We start from the raw sequence: 21,108 nt of genomic DNA, 5'->3' as shown, positions 1-21,108 counted from the left end.
CTAATGCCCTGATATAAAAAGCCTCGAGCCATCCCAAATCGAAGCCCGTTTGACCGCGAAGCCAATACGAGAGCACCTCTGGCTCCCCCTCTGATGCCCCTCTGATGCCCCTCTGATGTCCCAACCAACAACGGATGGGGGATGCCGGGCATTTTTCGGAGCGGTCCGATACTTTCTCGACCGTGTGGGTCGCTGATCCGGCATTCCTTCTTTCGTCTACCGACGAGCCTTCGAATTCCTGACGGACCCGTGAGAGACAACGACGACACGGAGAAGCCGATAGCAACTTCGCGCGGTTTCCACCGTCTCGCGGCAGCTCCGCCGATAACCAGCTTCTGGAAGCTCTCTGGAGCCGGGAAGAAAAGACGAGAGAGAGTGTCGATGGAGAAGGGATGTCCACGAAAACAGAGAGACAGCGGAACGGGAATTATGAAAGAAGTGTTACAGCAACGGCGGGGCTGATAAAGATCAGCTGGATCTCATGCGAACCTGGTACGGAGAAACTGAAAATCATCTCGACGCATGGCACAAACATAGCGTCGAGATGCCGTGTCGAGATCTCCGGGATATTTGCTGTGTCCTGGCGTTTTAAACAATCGCGTTGCCGTTAACCCCATGTCCAACTTTAACGAGTCCGACTCGCGATGGAAATTACTGGTAATAAATAATTAACCCTTTGCCCTCGAGTGATGACTCTAAGGCGCCACTAAAATTCTTCTGTCACCTTCTAAAATAATTGTCATAGCAATAAAGTTTAATTTTCGAAAAATTGTTAAAAATGAAACTGTTGGTATTAATCACAGTTGGTATTATTCGTAGCGAATGTGAAGAAAATGGGGTTAACCTCTTAGGCACGGCTGGATTTTGCGCAAATAATGTTTTTCGTAACTAAATTACCATTTTTCTTAATATTATATATTTTCCGTATAGCTATATATAGTATCAATTACATATATTAATTTTTGAAGCGAGATTTTTTTTTTTTCTTAGAAGTTTTACGTCGCATCAGCTGCAAGGCTATTAGCGACCTTCTATTTAAATAGACCTTATATTTTGTTTATTAAGCTTGTATCTCTCAGAAATTTTAATAGGTCCTTTATTAATTACATATATTCTTTTCTTAGCGCAATTTATATACACATTTTCACTTTAATCGATTACTTTAATAATTAATAAAACAATTGAGTGAAGCACGAAACATTTACGAAAGCTACTATAGTGACGCGGCGTGCCTAAGAGGTTAAACTCATGATTGCGGTGTTCTGGAGTACTGCACGCGATGAGCCGCCATTTTGTCGGCTTTGATATCTTGCAGTACGACTCCTTTAGCGCTGCGTTTATTAGTAATTATTATTACTTATTAGTAGATAATTTTTGTTTCTTCTATATTGTCTTTATTTAGTTTTGTTTGTAGACTTTGATAAGAGAAGAATTCCATTTGCTTTTGATTTAGAAGGAATTAATAATATTTATATTTTAGTAGATCTTGCGTGGAATCTTTATCTGACTCGTTGTTATATAGTTCAAGGGGTTAAGGCAGCGACCCGGCGCGTTGATAATGTCTTACACAAACAATTTTACAGAAATGTGAATGGATATTGACGACAACAATAATATTCTATTAATTAATAATCTAATTCTCTATAATCAATATTCAAACATTTTTAAATATTGAAGTGGTCTACACGTCGCTGGCGAATTTTTAGCAAAAGCCATGTATAATATGTAATAATGATATAATCGTAAAGAATATAGAATATATAATATACAGAATATGGAATATATAGAATATAGAATATATAGAATATAGATAATGTAGAATATAGAATCTTGTACCTTGAATTTCGAATCTCGAATCTAGAATATAGTATATAAAATATAAAATATAGAATCTAAAATCTTGAATCTTGAATCTTGAATCTTGAATCTTGAATCTCGAATCATGAATCTAGAATGTAGAATATAGTATATAAAATATAAAATATAGAATCTAAAATCTTGAATCTTGAATCTTGAATCTCGAATTTCGAATCTCGAATATAGAATATAGTACATAAAATATAAAATATAGAATCTAGAATATAAAATACAAAATATAGAATATAAAATAACAAAAAAGATAAAACATAGCAAAAGAAAAAAGGTAGCATAATAAAAAGATTAATCAGCCTCACAGTTAGACAGAAAAATAAGTAACACAGAATAAAAATAAAACAGCAAAGAATCGCAAAAATTAAAAATGAACAAAAAACATAAAGTCATCGGCTAACAAGTGCTTCTAAAAAATCCTCTACCATCAATAGTTTTCTCACAGCAATGAACACTCCCCGTGCAACACATCGGGGCCACGTGAATTCGAAAGTAACGCAGCGGAATGACAAGATACCGAAGGCGATTCTACCGAGGACAAACGAAAGAGAAGGTCGGCCGGCGGAACCGCGCAAACTGGTCCAAAGATCTAAGATGAAACGCAGACCAGCTGCACGCCCATACGAGCCTGATCTAAAGATGTTGAAGATCATCTCGAGAAACGGTCCACCAATGCAGCATCTCGATCATCTCACCCCCCGGCGACTTCGGATCATTTGATCACCCGATTTTCGCCTTGGAAATCAGCCGATTCGAATCCTGCAAAATAACGCCATATTTCTTAATTAACAACGCAACAATAATACCGTCGAATATAAACATATTCGACAGGAAATTGTTTGTTGAATAAATGTATTTAACATGGTGGTAATAAATGATCTGCGAAGCAACTCGCAGCGTAAATAAATAATTAACGCGTGGCCATTGCACCTCGAAGATTCGGAAGTTTTTTGGTAATTGAAGAGCGAAGATCGAGTTTGTAAATTGACGATTAACGATAAATAATATTGTTAGCTACGTGGATTAATTCAGTATCAATTCAGCGTACCGACGAAGCCGCGATATGTTACGCGCGCGCGCCCAGGGCGCATGCTCGCGCGTTGTGAGACAGCTTCTCGCGTTGCTGCGACACTAGTCGGTTCGAAGCACAAAAGTGAGTGGTGAACAAATGGTAAATCGACAATGGCAACGTGGTAACGACTAAGAAAGCGAATCGCGTTGGTCACTTCGCAAGGATAATTAAGATGGCGGCTACGTTTCCCTCTTCTTTCCCTGTCTTCGGGGTTGCGCGCCATTTCCACGTCCTCGTGGTCGGCGCGACGCGAAACTTCGCCACGTAATTGGTCCCAGCGCGTTCGATTCGCCCAACTGCAGGTTCATGGGAGCCTGGTACACGCGGGACAAGAATGCGAGTGGTGAACCAATAGCCGAGAACGAAGCGAGACGAGGAGAACGAAAAATAGTGTCGAGTGACGTCGAATGCCGCCGGACGTCGCTTGTATCTCGGATCCCACGTGGTGGACTCTGGAATTAAAAAGGAGTTATGTTACACATAAATAATATTTATCTCATCTATTTTATTTATTTTATTTATAGCGAAATTTTGAAAATTACTATCGAGCTCGCGGTGGTACAATCCAGCATTTTAGATAAAAATGCTAACAAATTAACCCATTGCACTCGAGTGGCGACTTAAAATTGTTGTTCCACGTTCCAAAATCATTTTTATAGACATCGTCAAAGGTTAGATTTAAAGAATTGTTAAATTGTTTATATAAGTCACGAGAATCGATTTTATATGCACAGAATGAATTTTATTGCACAAGATCGAAATACTACAAGTCAATGAAATTATTTTACATTTGCTGTTGAAATGGCTTCGAGTGGAGAGGATTAAAAAATAGTAATAAATAACAATTTGGTTATCCTATAGAAAGCCGATTTATAGGCAACTGGTTGGTAAAGTGTTAACAATGGCAACGGAAGGCGCGAGGGGATAATGTTTCATTTATTTATTTATTTATTTTAAATCGTAGCGACCTGGACTTTTTTATAATTCTTGTAGGAGTTTTGTACTTTTTGGAAATGATAATGGCTGTGGAAACTTTATGAGTTAGGGGTGAGGGATAGATCATGAATATTGGGTAATATATTTCGAAATAGATTGAGGTTCTTGTGAATATTCAGGATTTTTTAAAATTTAGGGTCTGGAATGTACAGTGTATGTTAGAGATAGCTATCAAGGACGTGTGTAAGGGTTGTGGAGCTATGTCAAAGGATAAGTTGATAAATGTGTGCTTGGTAATAATTTATATACCATTGATGAACGTAAAGATATGTAATCTTGACATCCGAGAGGCATTGATTTGTGTTTTTAACCCTTATCTATACTGTGGCACCCTGAGGCACCCTGTGGTGGGACAAACCCTACTCAAATGGCACCCAGTGATGAAACAGGCACGTCGCTTAGGCTAGTCGCCTTTATACATAATATAAATTTATCTGATTGCTCTCAGCAACGCCGAAAATATACTGTCAACCCTTTTGTATTAAAATTAAATTTATATATTTCATTTATTATGACTAAAATGTATTAGTATTAATTCTATATTATAACCAAAATATATTAGTATTAATAATATATTATGACTAAAATGTATCAGTATCAACACTATTTTATAACTGAAATATATTAACCTTAATAATATATTATAACTAAAATATATTAGTATTAATGTATTTAGTATATTATATCATATGTAGTATATTTATATCTCGCGGTTTATGTTTTAGGCATGGCTTTATTTTCGACATAATCGTTTGTTATAATATATTATACATATAATATAATATACTAAATTTCATATAATATACTAAATCACATTAATAGTATTATTATGTCAATAATAGTGTATCATTTCACAGAACTTCATAGTAAAATATAATAAATTCTTTTATAAAAAAATTACTGTCAAATATCTTCGATATATGTATATTTGCTTTTAAACATATTATGTTGAGTAAGCGTTTGTGCATCATGCGTCGTGAATAACATATGACGACAGATGCTGAAACAAATGCATGACTGGTAAATCGTTACAAAACAACCATCGATTATAAAAAAAAACCTACAGTCATCAAATTCCTCAACTTACTGCCTATTTGTTATAGCATTGGTTATGCAACACATCTGACGATGAGACTGTCAATTGTCATGGAAAATATGCGGATAGATTATTTAACCAAACCTCCAACATACTATTTAACCCTTTGCACTCGAAGCCATCTCAACTGCAAATCTAAAATAATTTTTTTGGCTTCTAGTATTTTCATTTTATATAACAATATTTATTCTATGCATATGAAATTGAATATAAGCGAAAATTACACTTTCAATCATTTTTTTCAATCTAAACTTTCGCGACATTTATAAAAATTAATTTTGGAACATGTTGCAACAATTTTAATGGTTGCCTAGGAGCGCTTCTGGAGGGCAAAGGGTTAATAACATTGTACTCGAAGCCATTTTAATTTAAAATCTAAAGTAATTTTTCTGGCTTTTAGTATTTTCATTTTATTTATTTAAGATTTTGCGATATTTGAAAAAATAATTTTGGAACGTATTGTAATAATTTGAATGATTGCCTAAAAGTCACCACTCGAGAGCAAAGGGTTAACTGTGCTTTAATTTTACTTGACTCGAAGACGAACATAAAATCGAGTAACAAATACGAAATAAACATTATAAAAACCACATTACAAGCGTTAACAAATTGTTAATAATCCCTCTTCCTATTTTCATTAAATCTCTAACTATTTAACAAACACTTCCATGCAACAGATTAAGAACAATTCTTAACAGAATATATTCCTTCACGCCGCAGGATAATTAAATAAATAATTAAATAATTTAAAGATCAGTTAAACTATTCGAACCCTAAAGGCTCTGGCATTTTTCTCGCGCCGGAGAAATATAATAACAAAGTGCAATATAAACATTGCGATATAATTTTCAAATCCAAAGAAAACGGAACGTAAGGGTAGGCGCGCGGATCTGTCCGATTAGGTGAGAAACGACGAAAGGGTTCGCGTGACATTGCTCGAGCCACGGTAAAAAAAGAAAAGAGAGCAGGAAAACGCCCGATGTCCCTTCGAGCCCTTTAGACGGTTACATGAGCAACAGGCATGGAAAACTTGCACGGTGAAAATTGTAAAGTTACAACACGGTAAAAGCTGCTTTCGCCGCGCTCCTACTACCCTAGTAACATATTTAATATTACTGAATGTTTACGTTAAATTATTAAATTAAACAATTCGGCGTACGGTTACCTTGGGTGCACCGTACAGTCACGGTGGAAAGTTTCCCCATGGGATTTTTGTAACCCTGTATCGATTTTCCGCGTTGCTCGCGACGATGCTGATGTAACTGTCTCTCCCCGTTTATGGCAGCAGGCCTGACATAAGTATTTAAAGATGTCGACGCCCCTGCGGCAAGGTTTAAGCGAGCGTGTTAATATTTGTTCGAAGCGATAATTGATAATAATTAAACGATACCTATCAGGTAAATAATTGGACCGATCGAAACGTGGATTCCGGACCTCCGCCGGAGATCTGGGCTCCTGCTATGTGAGCACCACTCAGCACACCCTCTGAATTCCCACAGGATTATATCAGTACAATTAACAATGATTATTAACATAACAATTTTGTTGACTTCCATTTCTCTTTTTTTTTCGTCGAGATTTAACGTCGCATTAATTTCTTTTAGATTGATCAAGAAAATAATACTTCGTGTTTTATGAATTACTAGTATTGGCTGAGGTGTATTGTTTATTGTTTAATAGAAAATATGTTGACTATAGCTAAATATGATATAGGAGATCCTGGAAGAAGTATAGGATACGTGGTGTCTGATTTGTTGTACTTATTTTGATATATATTGTTTATTAGTTTCGTTATGTAACCGTATATTATATAGTGTATCGTATAGTATAGTATATATTGTATTATATAGTATAGTTTACAGTATAGTACATATTATACCATATAGTATCACATACATTATAATATACATATATAATAGCATATTATATTAGTATACATTATAACATAGTATAGTATATATTATAATATATAGTATAATATAGGGTTACACAGCATTTAATAAAAGAAACTTCAAGTATTCTTCTGTAAAGAAAATTGCAATTAAATATATTATATCAAATGTGGGTAAATTCAATTTGAAATGAGAATTAGAAATAACAATTTCTAATTATTTATATATTTCTTTTCTACATCGTTACTTGGAAATGTAGAATTTGTAATTAATTTCCATTTCGTTATTTTTTTGATTTCAAATGTGATAAAAGATTCTTGAATTAAAATGCAAGAATATTACATTTAAATATCCTTACATCGTTTTGCTTTAAGGGAATCTCTTAAGGGAAATATTTAAGAAACTCACCCTTTGCGAAGGTACAAACTTTGGTAGTTAGAAGGTGCGCAGAAAAATCCAAACTTAAATCTGAAATTATAAAAAGAAAATGAATATAAAGTTTTAGCTTTATTTTAGCTTTAAAATTCTGTCTACAGTGTAGATGACGATTTTATGTTTATAACTATAAATATCAATTATATATTTATAAATATAAATTAGTGAGTAATTATTTTCTATTTTACTTGTACACATAATACTTTTACACAGATTCTATTTTAAATTATCTATTTCATACGGTGTTAAAATGTTGTTGGGTTTAGTAATTGTTATTTATAAATTGGTTTGAAGCCTGTTACTTCAACTGGGGGCGTAGCTCAGATGGTAGAGCGCTCGCTTAGCATGCGAGAGGTACCGGGATCGATGCCCGGCGCCTCCAATGGTTGAACTTTTATTTTTTTCCTACTACATAATATTATTTTATATTCTCAATATCTAAAAAATAGGAATTCATTTACAATAATTTTACAAAGTACTAAAAGCAGCCGTTTTATAATTAGTTTACGAAAGTAACAATTTATTCTGATTTTGTACGAGCGTTATTCTAATATTAGTCTGAAGTAACATATATATTGAATAAATAAACCATTAATGGTAATAAACCAACAATATCTTTAAAATATGGATAACAGCACATTAACAAATCATTGACCCATCATTTTGACAGATTCTGTAAATCTAGCGTGAAAATGAAGATATATCTATATTTATTCCCTGCCTTAAAAAAATAATTCATTTATCAAATAGAACATTGTTAAATGAATGGTATACGAATCGTTGAATGACTCTCTCAATTGTTTCCAACTTATTATGTATGGCATCGTTATTATAAATCAAAATAATTATTCATTTCGCAGGTATCGCAGACGCATTGTACACCGAAAATCAAATCACGGAGCCGCTTTTTAACTACAATGGAGCGAAACGGTCTCATTGTCCGTCAATAAGCCACAAACAGCCAACCAATCGGCAGAGCACATCGTTGAGATTGAAGCAATTGCGGTCGGAAATGGTCCGCGTTGCAGCCATTCAAGGACCAGCTCTAGACGGATACATTGTTACTTCAGATGATGCGCATCAGGTAATTGACGACACGCACCTTATAAATCATAATCATTCTTTGCAGTACAATCTCTCAAGAAAGTTAGATAATTCTACGCTCACCAGAAAATATTCGATCAAAATTGTGCATATAAATTTTTTAGTAAATTTAGATGATGTTTAAATGTTTTACAGAGAACAGAAATTATTATATTATGAAAAGAAACAAATCCTTTAATATATTACTGGAACTATATATTCTTGATATTATAGTAATTGCTAAATATAACGTGCATGAAATAAAATTAGTAAAATTAAATAATGCAGATAATGTGAGTAATATAATTAATGAAATAATAAAATATTAAAATTAATCTTTTTATTTGATAGAATAATTTCTGGCAAGGATGACATGATCATCACTATTTATTATCGGAATTATTACGTCGAAATTCTTCTTTTCATCAGTCTAATAATTTTCTTATCGTTTCTAGTAAGGTACATCTCTGAACTGTGTGATATTGTTTATATAAATATTGTTTTAATAATCAAGCTGAAGGCACATGCATCAACTTAACGTTTCAGACAGTGAGCTACGTTAGTCACGGCCGAGAGGGCCCGTTGGAGGTATAATTCGCGTAAGACATCGCGTTTGCGAATTTCTCAAGCTTCTCTTAAGTTTGCCAGTTTGACGGGATTTTAATGGGATTGAGATTGCCCCCCCCCCCCCCACAAAGAATCCCCGTACATAATTTCCCATTAACACGTTTGCTAACAAGCCCCTATACGTGTCATTCAATATTTTACTTAGAAATGGATTAAATTATGTTTGCACATTATTATATAAAATTACGATAAATACTGTATATTATACAGTATAATAGAACAAAGTTTATAAATGCAAGGTTTGTAAATGCAAAGTTTATAAATGCAAGGTTAATAATGCCAAATTTATAAATGCAAGGTTTGTAAATGCAAAATTTATAAATACCGAGTTTGTGAATGCAAAATTTAGAAATGCAAGGTTAATAATGCAAAGTTTATAAATGCACCGTGACAATCTATTTCATAAAGAAGTTAGGCTGTTCATAAAACAAAGCGATTTTCGATATTTTTAAAGCCAGGTTATTTGTTTTAAAGCACTAATATTAGCAACATTACTTCTAAAAATTATAGCAAACGTGTTAAGTTTGCCGTGGTGTTTTCTAATCACGTTTGCTCCTTCGTTCGAGATGAACATTGTTAATTACTAATAGTTTTGTGAATCTAGAAATTAACGAACGGCGTAGCTTAATAATTTATTTATCAGCTCGTAATGGAATTGTCAACTTTAATATTAGAGCGAGTCGGTAGCTCCACGGGACATGAGGAGAGAATTCGTCACCGGGTTCGACGGCAGTGCTGGCGATGCTGTCATTACGTTGAACAAAGCGGTGTTTTGGACTGACGGAAGATATCATGTGCAGGCAGATCAACAGCTTGATTGTAATTGGATACTGATGAAACGTGACAGGGAAGACGTAAGTACAATTTGCTGCTGTCCTTTAATTAAAAGATCCTTATTTTTCCTTTTTCTGTATATAAAGGAGTTGAAAGTACCTGTGAAGAAAATTAAACTTATGTTTAATCTTGAACCTTATGATATATTAAAATAAAGTAGTTGTTTATTTATTCTTCTATTTGTTATAATTTATTCGCGCACCGATTCGTTCGAAAAATAATGAATATCAAATTTATGACTATAATATCTCTAAATATAAAAGTAATTAATACAAAACATAGGCTTTTGAATAAAAAAGGTAGAATATAATATAACATATAATATAATATAAATGTTTACATCATGATAACATATCCTTCAAAAAATCTAAACATTTAGCGTTTTAAACACATCTTGACACTGGTTACAAGAATTTTTAATAAAAAATGAAACTCTCTATTAAAGAAATAAACCTTCACCTTCTCTTTACATTTCAATAATACCTTACATTTAAATAAATAAAAGTATAATACCTACTGTCCAATACTATAAAAGTTATCTTTAAAGCATCTTTTTATCTCTCGCATACTCATTGAGATATTAGATCGTCAAGTCGAACACGCTGTATGTAGATTAGGAAACACGACACTGTTACAACTTGTCGCTGCTAGATGGCCAAGACGTTGAACGCTTGCTCGCTGCTAAAACGCTTCAGTAGTGAAGATATTAAGCCTGGTGAAACAGTGTTGCATTAAGGTCATACTTCACAGGATCAGTTCTGTAGTAGATCTTTTTTTCTCTCTGTCCTAACAGAGAGTTGATGCAGCCACGATGAAGAGTCGTAGCTCCTTTCCCTGAGCGTGAGGAAGACTCGAGTAGCTTGCTTTGTTCAAGTTACTCAGTCATCGATGATCGTTCGTCCCTTGTACTCAGTACGAGGGAAATGGGAAGTGGGGCTTTCTGAGTGGTTGTTTCTATATTTTATTTGTAAACTTTAAATAATTCTTTAGTGAAGACTACTTGATGCATTTTGCAAATATTATTGCTTTGTGAGCATACTTTTATTTTATGGGTATTCTATATTTGTTTGGGCTATTTACTATATCCATTATAGTACATATTACTGTACCTATTGCTATACCTATTATAATACTTACTATGATTATACTATATCACTATGAGAATTTATTTATTTTGAGCATTTTTTTATACTATAAATATTCATCTATTTTACGTCAATTTCTTTACGTTATAAGTACTCACTTATTTTACGAGTATTTATATTTATAATCAGACTTTTCCTTAACTAATAAATATTTTATAAACACAAGGTACCTTCCATACCAGACTGGCTTGTACACGAATTCGGTAATGGACACCCAGTGCGTATTGGCGCTGATCCAACGTTAGTTCCCAACATCCTTTGGTCCACGTGGGAAAAATATTTAGGTAATGAAACCTGTCTCAAAAGCATTAAATCMGTCGGCTCAGACACACACACGATTCAATTTATACGCGTTTGTTACACCGTTTCTCATCCAGCRGGACAGATAAACGTCGTCGCGCTATCAACACGAAAACGTTTAATTCCCTTACATCTTTACGACTTCCGATTTTGTCATCCAACTTGTCTCGCCTGTGATTTGTCACGACTAAATAGAGAACTGTAAATCTCCTTAATCGATTGCTATGTATATTCCAATGGATTTACGTATTTTTTTAACAAAATACAWGCTTTAAAACATGCTCCTTTGAAACAATTTTCTTAGGTAATTCCAAATATCTGTAATGTTATAAATATCATGTAATAATGTTTCTTTAACATTTCATAGCAATGTTTAAAGTTAATTCAAATTAATAGTAGGGTGTCTCATAAGTTTCTTCCTTTTTTTAATGCGAAATCAATGAATGATATTTTTTGTTTAAGGCTCATTTATTGTGTTATATATGAACCGTTCTGCTCTATTATTTTATTCTTGAATAGAGTCTATTAGAATGGAATTAGAGTGTAATAGGGTGAACTAGAGTAGAATATATATAGAGTAGAATAGAGCAGAATAGAGTGGAATATAGTGGATTAGAGTTGAATAGAGTGGAATATAATATAGAGTATGCTATAACAGCGTGAAATAGAGTAGAATAATATATGACCTCTCTCTCTCGAGTAGCTTATGGGACACCCTAATATAACTAATATTAGAACAATATTCCTTATTTCATTCTCTCCTTTCTTCTTCACACTCCAGATGATACTGCTCCATAATTAACAATAATGTTCCTGTCCAGCGAATTCATCAGTAAAATTGGTTCCCGTCCGTAACAACCTGGTGGACCTAATCTGGCAGGTCGGTCGACCGAATTACAATACATATCCGGCTTATCCATTGCCGGACAATTTCTCTGGAAGAGCCTGGCAGGAAAAAGTCCAGTTGGTCCGCGCGGAAATGAAAGACCATGGCGCCGATGCTCTCGTCGTCACCGCTCTCGACGAAATAGCCTGGCTATTGAACATTCGCGGCTACGATTTGCCCGACACACCTGTTTTACGAGCTTACGTTGTCGTCAGCCACAGCGCGATACACCTGTACACGCCCAAGCAGAAAATGTCGAGCACCGTCGAAGTACATTTGAAGATTGACTACTGCAACCATGAGAACTGCGTTAGGTAAAAATATATATAATAGTTATGCATATTGTATATATTATATATATAGCAAATACGTTAATGCATAGTTGTAAAATTAACTGCAAAAATTCTGACAATAGCAAAGTCATTTTATTGATTAAATTAGGAGAGGCTAATTCAAAATTCGTGAATTATATTCACGTTAATAGAAGCTTAGCTTTTTAGTGTGTATATTTAATTTATTGTATAAATTTATGCCACGTTACAGGTGGCATAACTATACTTCCATTTGGTCCGATTTGCGGACCATGTCGCAAGCATGGAAGCAAGTATGGTTACCAACACGATGCGGATATACTCCAGGTGTTTCCAAGGAAGTCCATAATTCTGTAAGTATAAATTCAGGTTTATCGAATTGTTAATTCCTCGCTGGTAATTTATTATTTATGCACTTTGATATCTCATTTGCTCGAATTTCTGTACAGTACAAATCTTTTCCGTTCTCTCTGTAATAATTATGATATATTAAAAATAATGCCTCGATGTTAAAAATATTTTTAAATTTAGATAAAGAAGAATTGTATCAATTGAAAAGCAAAAAGAATTATAATGCCACCAATAATGCAAGAAATGCGTAAGAGAAACGAAAGAAAAATATCAATGGTTCTTTACAATATTTTTGTCTTATTATTTAAAAATATTTTAAATATATAAAAATATATATATTACCCCGTTACGAATAATGTAAGAAATGCATAAAAAACGAAAGGAAAATGTGAATATTGCTTTACTATCTTGTCGTTTTATTATTTAAAATACTTGTTGTTTTATTACTTAAAATACTACTAAAAAATATATAAAAATATATATATATTATCTAGTCAAATTGTTAACAAATTGTATAGCACGCAGCGCGAAATTCCCGGCGCCAGTTCACCTGTGCACGTATTAGAGCGGATAATCCTAGGCGAGGCTACACCTTCACGGTCATGTTCCCCTAGCCTCGTAGAGCTTGTTGAGCTTAGCTTGATCGCCACGTGACGAGCTGACACACCTCCGTAAACATAGTCCAAACACGGACGAGAGTGGCCTTTTCACGCAACCCACCGTATTCCGATTACTGGAACTGGAACTGGATTGTGTCCGGGCACAGATGGCCGAGCAACTAGATAGCGACTGTAGCACGCGTACCATGCTGTACATACGCGCTCGCTACTATCCTATACAGTGTGCGGTCGCGCGACCTGTTGCGCTTATACCGTGAAAGGTGCACCTTCTCTTCGGTATGCTAGCCGGTGCATAGGGACGCCTGGACGCCCGCGGCATCAGAAACCAGAGAGCTCTCGTTCTCGGAACCTAAAACTGTACAGAAGCAATGTTGATTTAATATTAAATCATTGGTTTGGTGGTGGGTTTTATGGTAGATAAATGACATTTGTGAATCTATAATTATTGAAGTCGTGGAGTTAATTTTGTTATATATTATATATTTGTTATATATTGTTGAATATGTCTCTTTGGTCAGGATAGTATTGTTGTAAAAATTGTGCAATGCTTAAATAAACTCAGTCTAATTTTTATAAGGTGGTAGGCGATTTTAGATCTTTGTATGGTTTAATTAAAGTGATGTTGTATTCAACCCCATTTGCGTGCAGTTTCCTTGGCTTAAATTCTAAAATGTTTCTTCTAATTTTATTCTTATGCTATTCTATGATTTACTATGTGGATAGAGTTATTTTATTCAAGGATTGTATGCACTATATTTCACAATATATTATTTTGTATTAATATGTATTTTATTTCTTAAAATGTGTGGAGGGTAGTTTTCCCAATTTTAGTTTTCTTTATACATTCTTTATAGTTTAACTTATCTATATTGTTATATACTTTTCTTTCTTTTCTTGTACTATATTTCACAATATATTTTCAATTTTTATATATTCGTCCTATCATTTTATATATTAGCCTTAGCTCTATTAATACATTTATATTATATACAATAATATATTTCTCTATACACTCTTTACAATTTAACGTATACATACCATATAAAATGCGTGAAAATGGCTTTCCCAATCTACAATCTCCTTTATCTATAATTAACAATTCTTTTATCCATATACTAGAAAATAAAAAAAAAACACCATTCTAAATTTCAATTGTTCTTTAGACATAACGTTACAGAGAGAATGCAAATGATTTATCTGCGTTAATATAAAATATAAATAGATATAAGTGAACAAAATATATCTAATTTCAGCACAAATACATTTAATTTCATATTTCGAAGCACGAAAAATAGAGAAAAATTGAATAAAATCGAAATTAAAATTCGATCTTGATTATTTTTAAAAAGAAAGGGATTCGTTATGAAACGTTCATTGATTGATTGATTTGCAGATACCGCCGGAGAAGAGTATGTCAAAACCATCGCCGATCGTGAATTTTCGTGCGCAGAAAAATGCGATCGAGGCACAAGGTATGCGAACGTCTCATTTAAGGGACGCGGTAGCGATGTGCGATTTTTTGGCGTACATGGAAGATCAGTACGAGTTGAATTCGAACGGTTGGGACGAGATGCAGGTAGCTAGATTGGCGAACGAGTTTCGTTACGAGCAGGATAACAATCGTGGTATCTCATTCCCCACTATCGCCGGATACGGGCCTCATGCCGCGATCCCTCATTACGAACCTAACAATCTCACGAACATTATGATTGGGAAAACGTCTACTCTGGTTGTGGATTCCGGAGGTCAATACTTGGGTAATAACAAACGCTTAAAAATAATTATTTCAAATTTACTTCACGCTTTATTTTATTTTTTATTTACCTCACGCCAGATTATAACGCAAGCCTATTGCTATAGGCTTGTCGATGACTAAACTATATCTAAAAGACACTGGATAGTTTAATATTAAGCACTAATTTCAGCAGAACTTGTTACATCTTTTTATTAATTTAAATAATTATGGTTGAAGTTATTGAGAAATTAATTTTACTAAAATTTGATTTAAGAAACTGTGTTTATGTATAATACGTTTTATGGTTTATATGTACTTATATCTACTTTATAATAGCGATAAGAATGCATGTAGACATTTTGCACTGGTTATTTTGACTCGTCCAATAGTTATAATATTAAATAATTAAGTCATGTTACCCATAATGTATAATAACTTCGTTACTCCCTCCATAACGCATAACTCTGGAGTAACAATAGATACAGCAACACTGGTCCATGGTTATAGCAGTCACCGCGCGAGGGGTCTCAGGAGGCGTAGCCCTCGCGAACCTAGTGTTGCGTGCCGGTTAATTCCGAGCCCCGTTTCAATTATTTCAAAGTTTAAAAATTCTTCTATTCTAAACACTCTTTACAGAATTTAAAAAGTAACATATTGTAGACAGGATTTAACAAATAGTGGATCTTACAGCTTGTTGAAAATCTAAAGATATATCAAATAATTTTAAATATTACCCTCAAACGTGTTTTTTAACAGATGGAACAACCGACGTAACGAGAACCCTCCATTTTGGTATACCGACGGAGGAACAAAAGAAAGCGTACACAAGGGTGCTAATCGGAGCGATACAATTGTCGTCCATGGTTTTCCCAAGCAACGTGAAAGTCAGCCAGTTGGACGCCGTTGCGCGATTCCCATTGTGGAACGTCGGTTACAACTATTTGCATGGGACTGGCCATGGGATCGGCCACTTCTTATCCGTTCACGAATGTCTGTAACTATACAGAGTTAAGATTAAATATTACAAGTTTTAGTAATAATTAATAAAGTGTAAATGTTATCGATCTGTGTTTGCAGCACCTATTAGTATATCCTACTTGCAAGTGGCTGAGTCGGACACGTCGTGCGAACCGGTCGAATTGCAGCCAGGTTTTTTCTTAACCAATGAGCCGGGATATTACAAAGAAGGCGAGTTTGGCGTGCGTCTGGAGAACGTCCTCGAAGTTGTGGAAGCGAGCACATCGGTAACCAATTTTGCTGAAACAGACTATTAATCATTTAAATCTGTGATCAATTGTTGCAATATTTGTGCAGGAAGGCGCGGAAACCTTTCTGAAATTTAGGGACGTCACGCTGGTCCCGTACGAGCCTAAGCTGATCGACGTTAGCTTGTTGAACCCTTCTCACGTGAGTTTTTATAAATGTGTATATTTTATGTATATTTTATAAATATTATATATTATATGTATTTTGTAAATATTATAGACAAAACTTATTATGTTCTCTTAGGACGCACGCACATTATTAATTATTTGCTCAGGGTATTGATATTTATAATAATTATAAATACCCTGATTAAGTATTAATCAGGGTATTAATATTTATATAATATTATATATATGTATAATAATTAATTAATGCTTATATAAATATTATATATATAGCAGAAAATCAAATGTCACCGCATTATAATAGAGATAGCATTAATTATCCTCTTTTAATTGTATATACATATTAATTATACTCTTTTAATATGTGCAGAGACGATGGTTAAATAATTACAATCGTCGAATTCGTAACGAGGTTGGCTCAGAGCTGAAAAAAAGACTCAAAATGAACGCCTTCGATTGGTTACTGAGAAAAACTGCAGCTATTCCAGAATTAAGCCCGGTGGATGAAGGATTATTTTTCGGATTCTCCAGCTCGCCGCCTTCCACGTTTAAACAACAATTCCATGTCTTAATTTTCGTAGTCTCTATTTACCACGTTCTACACGGTAATGCAAAATTATATTCTTTTTATTTCTAATATACGCAGCAACTACGTTTTAAACGCTTCTTCTATATTTCAGGTCTTTCGAATATATGGAGTTAACTAAGGGAAGAGAATGTTCTTAGAGTTTGCAAAGTGAGTGATAATAAACAGATTAATTGTAAGTTATTTATATAGTACATAGATTATTTGATATATTGTATTTAAACGAATGTATAGACATGGAACTGTCTTTCGACGCCGTTAATCGCTAGTTGTTTTATATTAGAAGTTAGTTGTTTATATTATACAGGATTTTTTGATAAAACTACCAGTTATCGTTAAATAAGCAAATTTAATGCTCATGGAATTATATCTTTACCTGTAATGTATTTCTAGTTCTTTAATTATTTACGTTGTTCGAAATTTTTTAGCCACTGATTTCCACGAAGCCGTTTGTGGTTTATTCTTCTAATTTTCGATTTTATTGAATTATAAAGACACGGAGATTGTTTGTCTTAACAAACGACGAACGTAATAACCGAAAGAAAAATATTGTTACTTGTACTGACAAACATAATTTCCAAACTAGTAGTTTCTGTTAAAAAACCCTATGTAATATACGTACACATATTACTAGTCACGAAGGTCTATGTTCATCTGATAATTTACAACATGTTAACGATATATTTTATCTTTTATTTATCAAGAAACATACGTCAAACAAGAATACACTATTTGCTATACTTGTGAGGAAGAAGTATCATTATTTATCAAATTACGTTAAAATTTTGCCTCCAGTATTTGGTACATGCACTTTTGTGACTAAAGTAGTAGTTGCATTTAGAATCGTAATTATAATAAATTATAGAATTTATAGAGATATATTAAAGGGTTTGAATGTCAGAAACTGTAGAAAACGATCGTAATGGAAACAACATATGACCACTTGAATAATTATACATTTTTGTAAATACATGTATGTAATTTATTGTACGACATAAAAATATAGAGTAAGCATACTTGTATATTATCTTCTTCCCGTCCGATAAAAAATTAAATCCTCTTAATTTAAATAAATTTATTGAATGTACTAACGAAAAAAAGTTAGCTGCTTTTTTTTTAAACTCACTTTAAACAACAACGTCTTGAAAAGCGGAAAGTTAGCGTTCGAACACTTGTTGAAACCACTGTGTGTTAAATTTCGCGAGAAAAAAAAATATGAATTCAAATGAATAAATATTCGAAATGTATTAAATTAACATTTTATTTACATATGGGTAATTCGGCTAATTATTCAGAATCACAAATCGATCAATAATACAGTATAATAAATTGATTCTAAATAATTACCACATTTTAATGTCTGCACAACATTTGCAACAAATATACATAAACTATTTTACAAAATTGGTGTTTAGAACATTAGGCTATCGTTCTGCTTTGTTTCAGTAACTTTGTCTCTAAAAATAGGCACTGTGAAATGCTTTAGTATACTTTCTGAAAAAAAACGTAAGATAATATAAGAAACAGATCTCAAATAACAATATAGTAACCTTCCACTATATCCACTATTACTTACCTACAACATTTTTATCTAGTTTATATTCAGCAGCTATTTTATCTACAGTATATACATCAGGGCTTTGTACGTGATTAGTTAAAAATGTCAGAGCCTGATTCAAAGAGCATTTACCTTCTGGAGTATGACTCGCATCATAATAACTAAAGTCATATTCTTCTGCATCGGCTCTCTTTCCTGGCAATGGTCTTGTCGATGTTACTGGTTTTACTATTTCCTGTTGGAGACATGCAAAATATTTGTCCTAGTCATTTTTATTACATTATTTAGAAACTAGCATAACAAAGAAATATATAAACAGTGGATACCATAGGATCGTTGGATGTCACATAAATGTTCTTTAAACGATCATCTAGTTGCTTATCCTTTTTATAATGTTCTTCCAAGAAGTTTGGATACACTGAAATAAAAAGAAACTTATTTTAGTATAATATATGTTAACGAAGCTACAATCGTGTGAACCCACTTGTATAGATTAAAATTAATCTAATTATTAATCCTTAATTCTCGCACGTGTTAAGGAACCGAACAACTACTTACATTTATCTACTAATTCCTTTTGTTTAGCCGTTGAAGGATATTGAGGCGCAGGAATTGGCTTGTCCTTACCGAGTACTCTTTGTGCTCGATTTTCGATATTAAATGAACGAAGCGGTCGTGTAATAAACGTGTATATGTTTCCCATCCTAACCTTATAAAAGAAAACAATACTGTTAAGTCATGACATAAATGTTGCATTATACTCTGTTTTGTAAATAGAATCGGTAAGCTCATGTACTACACAACTGCAAATAAAAATTCCTCATACATGTAACAGCCAATTAAATAATTATTCTAATTTTTGTATAGTACATACTAAACAACCAATAGGTTAGGATTTTCCATTATAATGCAATGTACCAACTTGACGAATCTTCGACACGTTTAGAACCCAACGATCAATACAGTGCAACCAACACAAATAGGAGGGAAATTTGAATTATGTAACTATCATCTAACAGTGTCATTGAAGTAACAATTCTAATATTAGTGCAACTTTAATATGTTGTCATCCATAGTAATACTTACATGCAATTGTCCTAGGAAGATCTCAGTTACAAAGTAGAACCCTTGGAACTCTATTTGGATATCTAGAAAATGTCTTAACAAAAATAAATTAATAAAACATTGTTTAAATAGATTTCTAAATGTTTCTAAAATGAAGCTGTTATCTGTAAAATAGATAAAACACTTGATTATTTATTTTATTATTTATATATGTAATATAAAAATAAAGAATAGTCGTCCCTAACAGGGTTCGATCTGGATCATTTAGATTCATGCATTTAATTGCCTTAAGATTTTACATTGTTCGTTCGAGTATAGGATATATAATATTACATAATACATTGTAATATTATAACGTGAACAGGGATGTTTGTCACGTGCCTCTTATACTCCATTATAATAAAACTTCTGTATAATAAAACTATGAACTCCAAGAACTATTAACGACGTTTAAGACGACATATACAAGTTTGCTATTCATATTTTCCACAGAATATTGTCGACATTATTTAAAGTTCATTAAAAAGATTGACATTTCGTCAATCAAGAATTAAGAAACATATTGTTAAATCACTTATTCTATTTGGTATACCTCAGTCAGTTCGTTATGGTCACAAAGATATGGCTAGCTAGCTAACTTGAAAATGAATATACAGGGTGAACCATTCGAAGGCAGGTACCTAAAACTAATCGCTTCATATAAACCTATTACTTTATCAATAAAAATAAAAAGAACGTATTCCCCCAGTCCTTTCTGTTTCTATGTTTTAGTATACACTATATATGAATGCAACACGATGATTACTGTTGCCCTCCCTCGATATGCACCAAGTGATACGGAGCATCTCGGTTGTGCAATAAAATACACTGATCCTGGTTTATGTACACTTCATTACACAACTTTATAAATCATTTGCGACTTTAAGATAGATAAATACGTTCCAGTATGTTCGAGAACTGTTGCCTTCGTTTATAGGGAATGCCAAGTTGCAATGGCCAGTCCGATTATATTACATAATTTGCTGAAAATGTAAAAGTGAACATTCATTATCTGCATGGTTCCATCCACGTAAAAACTAAAATCAGATTACAAAGAAATCAATCAAGTACCGTTCAAACATTTCCCGCTATGGTTAATAATGGTCGTCGGTACAAGCCATTAGGATTCGTTGCTTCTTTACCGAAAATTCGCGATGTTCCATATTGCTCACTGTTATCTATTATTTACCTTTAATATTTAGAAAATACCAGGACAC

The 21,108-nt window shown here is 33.3% G+C and overlaps 2 protein-coding genes and 2 non-coding genes across 9 annotated transcripts; 3 read left to right on the top strand and 1 right to left on the bottom strand.

Moving 5' to 3' along the window:
* Nucleotides 1-7,669: 7,669 nt before the first annotated feature.
* Nucleotides 7,670-7,742, top strand: Trnaa-agc (transfer RNA alanine (anticodon AGC)). The gene has a single exon. It is a non-coding gene; the product is annotated as a tRNA-Ala (tRNA).
* A 560-nt stretch (nt 7,743-8,302) lies between these two features.
* Nucleotides 8,303-18,350, top strand: LOC144469163 (xaa-Pro aminopeptidase 1). The gene is made up of 11 exons (XM_078179130.1): nt 8,303-8,444; nt 9,745-9,924; nt 11,216-11,333; nt 12,171-12,549; nt 12,779-12,899; nt 14,911-15,274; nt 16,009-16,242; nt 16,330-16,496; nt 16,567-16,659; nt 17,014-17,248; nt 17,324-18,350. The coding sequence occupies exons 1-11, from the start codon at nt 8,373-8,375 to the stop codon at nt 17,344-17,346; spliced, it is 1,986 nt and encodes a 661-aa protein (XP_078035256.1). The 5' UTR covers nt 8,303-8,372; the 3' UTR covers nt 17,347-18,350.
* On the top strand, nt 10,638-10,853 carry LOC144472691 (small nucleolar RNA U3). The gene has a single exon (XR_013494449.1). It is a non-coding gene; the product is annotated as a small nucleolar RNA U3 (small nucleolar RNA).
* Nucleotides 18,351-18,472: 122 nt separating the features above from the next.
* LOC144469171 (NADH dehydrogenase [ubiquinone] 1 alpha subcomplex assembly factor 4) lies at nt 18,473-21,102 on the bottom strand. Of its 6 annotated transcripts, none has more exons than XM_078179159.1 (6): nt 20,963-21,102; nt 19,874-20,874; nt 19,346-19,496; nt 19,114-19,205; nt 18,806-19,022; nt 18,473-18,723 (listed from the first exon to the last, which is right to left on the bottom strand). In XM_078179159.1, exons 3-6 carry the CDS (start codon nt 19,488-19,490, stop codon nt 18,641-18,643), a joined length of 537 nt encoding a protein of 178 aa, XP_078035285.1. In that variant the 5' UTR covers nt 19,491-19,496; nt 19,874-20,874; nt 20,963-21,102; the 3' UTR covers nt 18,473-18,640. The 6 variants fall into 6 exon arrangements, with proteins under 6 accessions (XP_078035285.1, XP_078035268.1, XP_078035295.1 ...); XM_078179142.1 differs by having other exon boundaries at nt 19,346-19,491; XM_078179169.1 differs by lacking the exons at nt 19,874-20,874; nt 20,963-21,102 and adding an exon at nt 19,662-19,712.
* Nucleotides 21,103-21,108: the final 6 nt, after the last annotated feature.

The sequence above is a fragment of the Augochlora pura genome, chromosome 1 (genome assembly GCF_028453695.1).
Source record: "Augochlora pura isolate Apur16 chromosome 1, APUR_v2.2.1, whole genome shotgun sequence".
NCBI lineage: Eukaryota > Metazoa > Arthropoda > Insecta > Hymenoptera > Halictidae > Augochlora > Augochlora pura.
The sequence above is the reverse complement of the archived record's forward strand: the minus strand, read 5'-3'. Positions and strand labels throughout refer to the sequence as shown.

What these genes read in the sequence shown, in the direction of transcription:
- LOC144469171 (XM_078179142.1), bottom strand. An exon ending in AAAGGAATTAGTAGATAAAT is followed by an intron (nt 19,206 to 19,345) that starts GTAAGTAGTTGT and finishes TTTTTATTTCAG; the next exon opens with TGTATCCAAACTTCTTGGAA. An exon ending in TGACATCCAACGATCCTATG is followed by an intron (nt 19,023 to 19,113) that starts GTATCCACTGTT and finishes TGTCTCCAACAG; the next exon opens with GAAATAGTAAAACCAGTAAC.
- LOC144469163 (XM_078179130.1), top strand. Translation starts at nt 8,373, where the DNA reads ATGGTCCGCGTTGCAGCCATTCAAGGACCAGCTCTAGACGGATACATT. An exon ending in TGAAACGTGACAGGGAAGAC is followed by an intron (nt 9,925 to 11,215) that starts GTAAGTACAATT and finishes TATAAACACAAG; the next exon opens with GTACCTTCCATACCAGACTG. An exon ending in CACGTGGGAAAAATATTTAG is followed by an intron (nt 11,334 to 12,170) that starts GTAATGAAACCT and finishes GTTCCTGTCCAG; the next exon opens with CGAATTCATCAGTAAAATTG.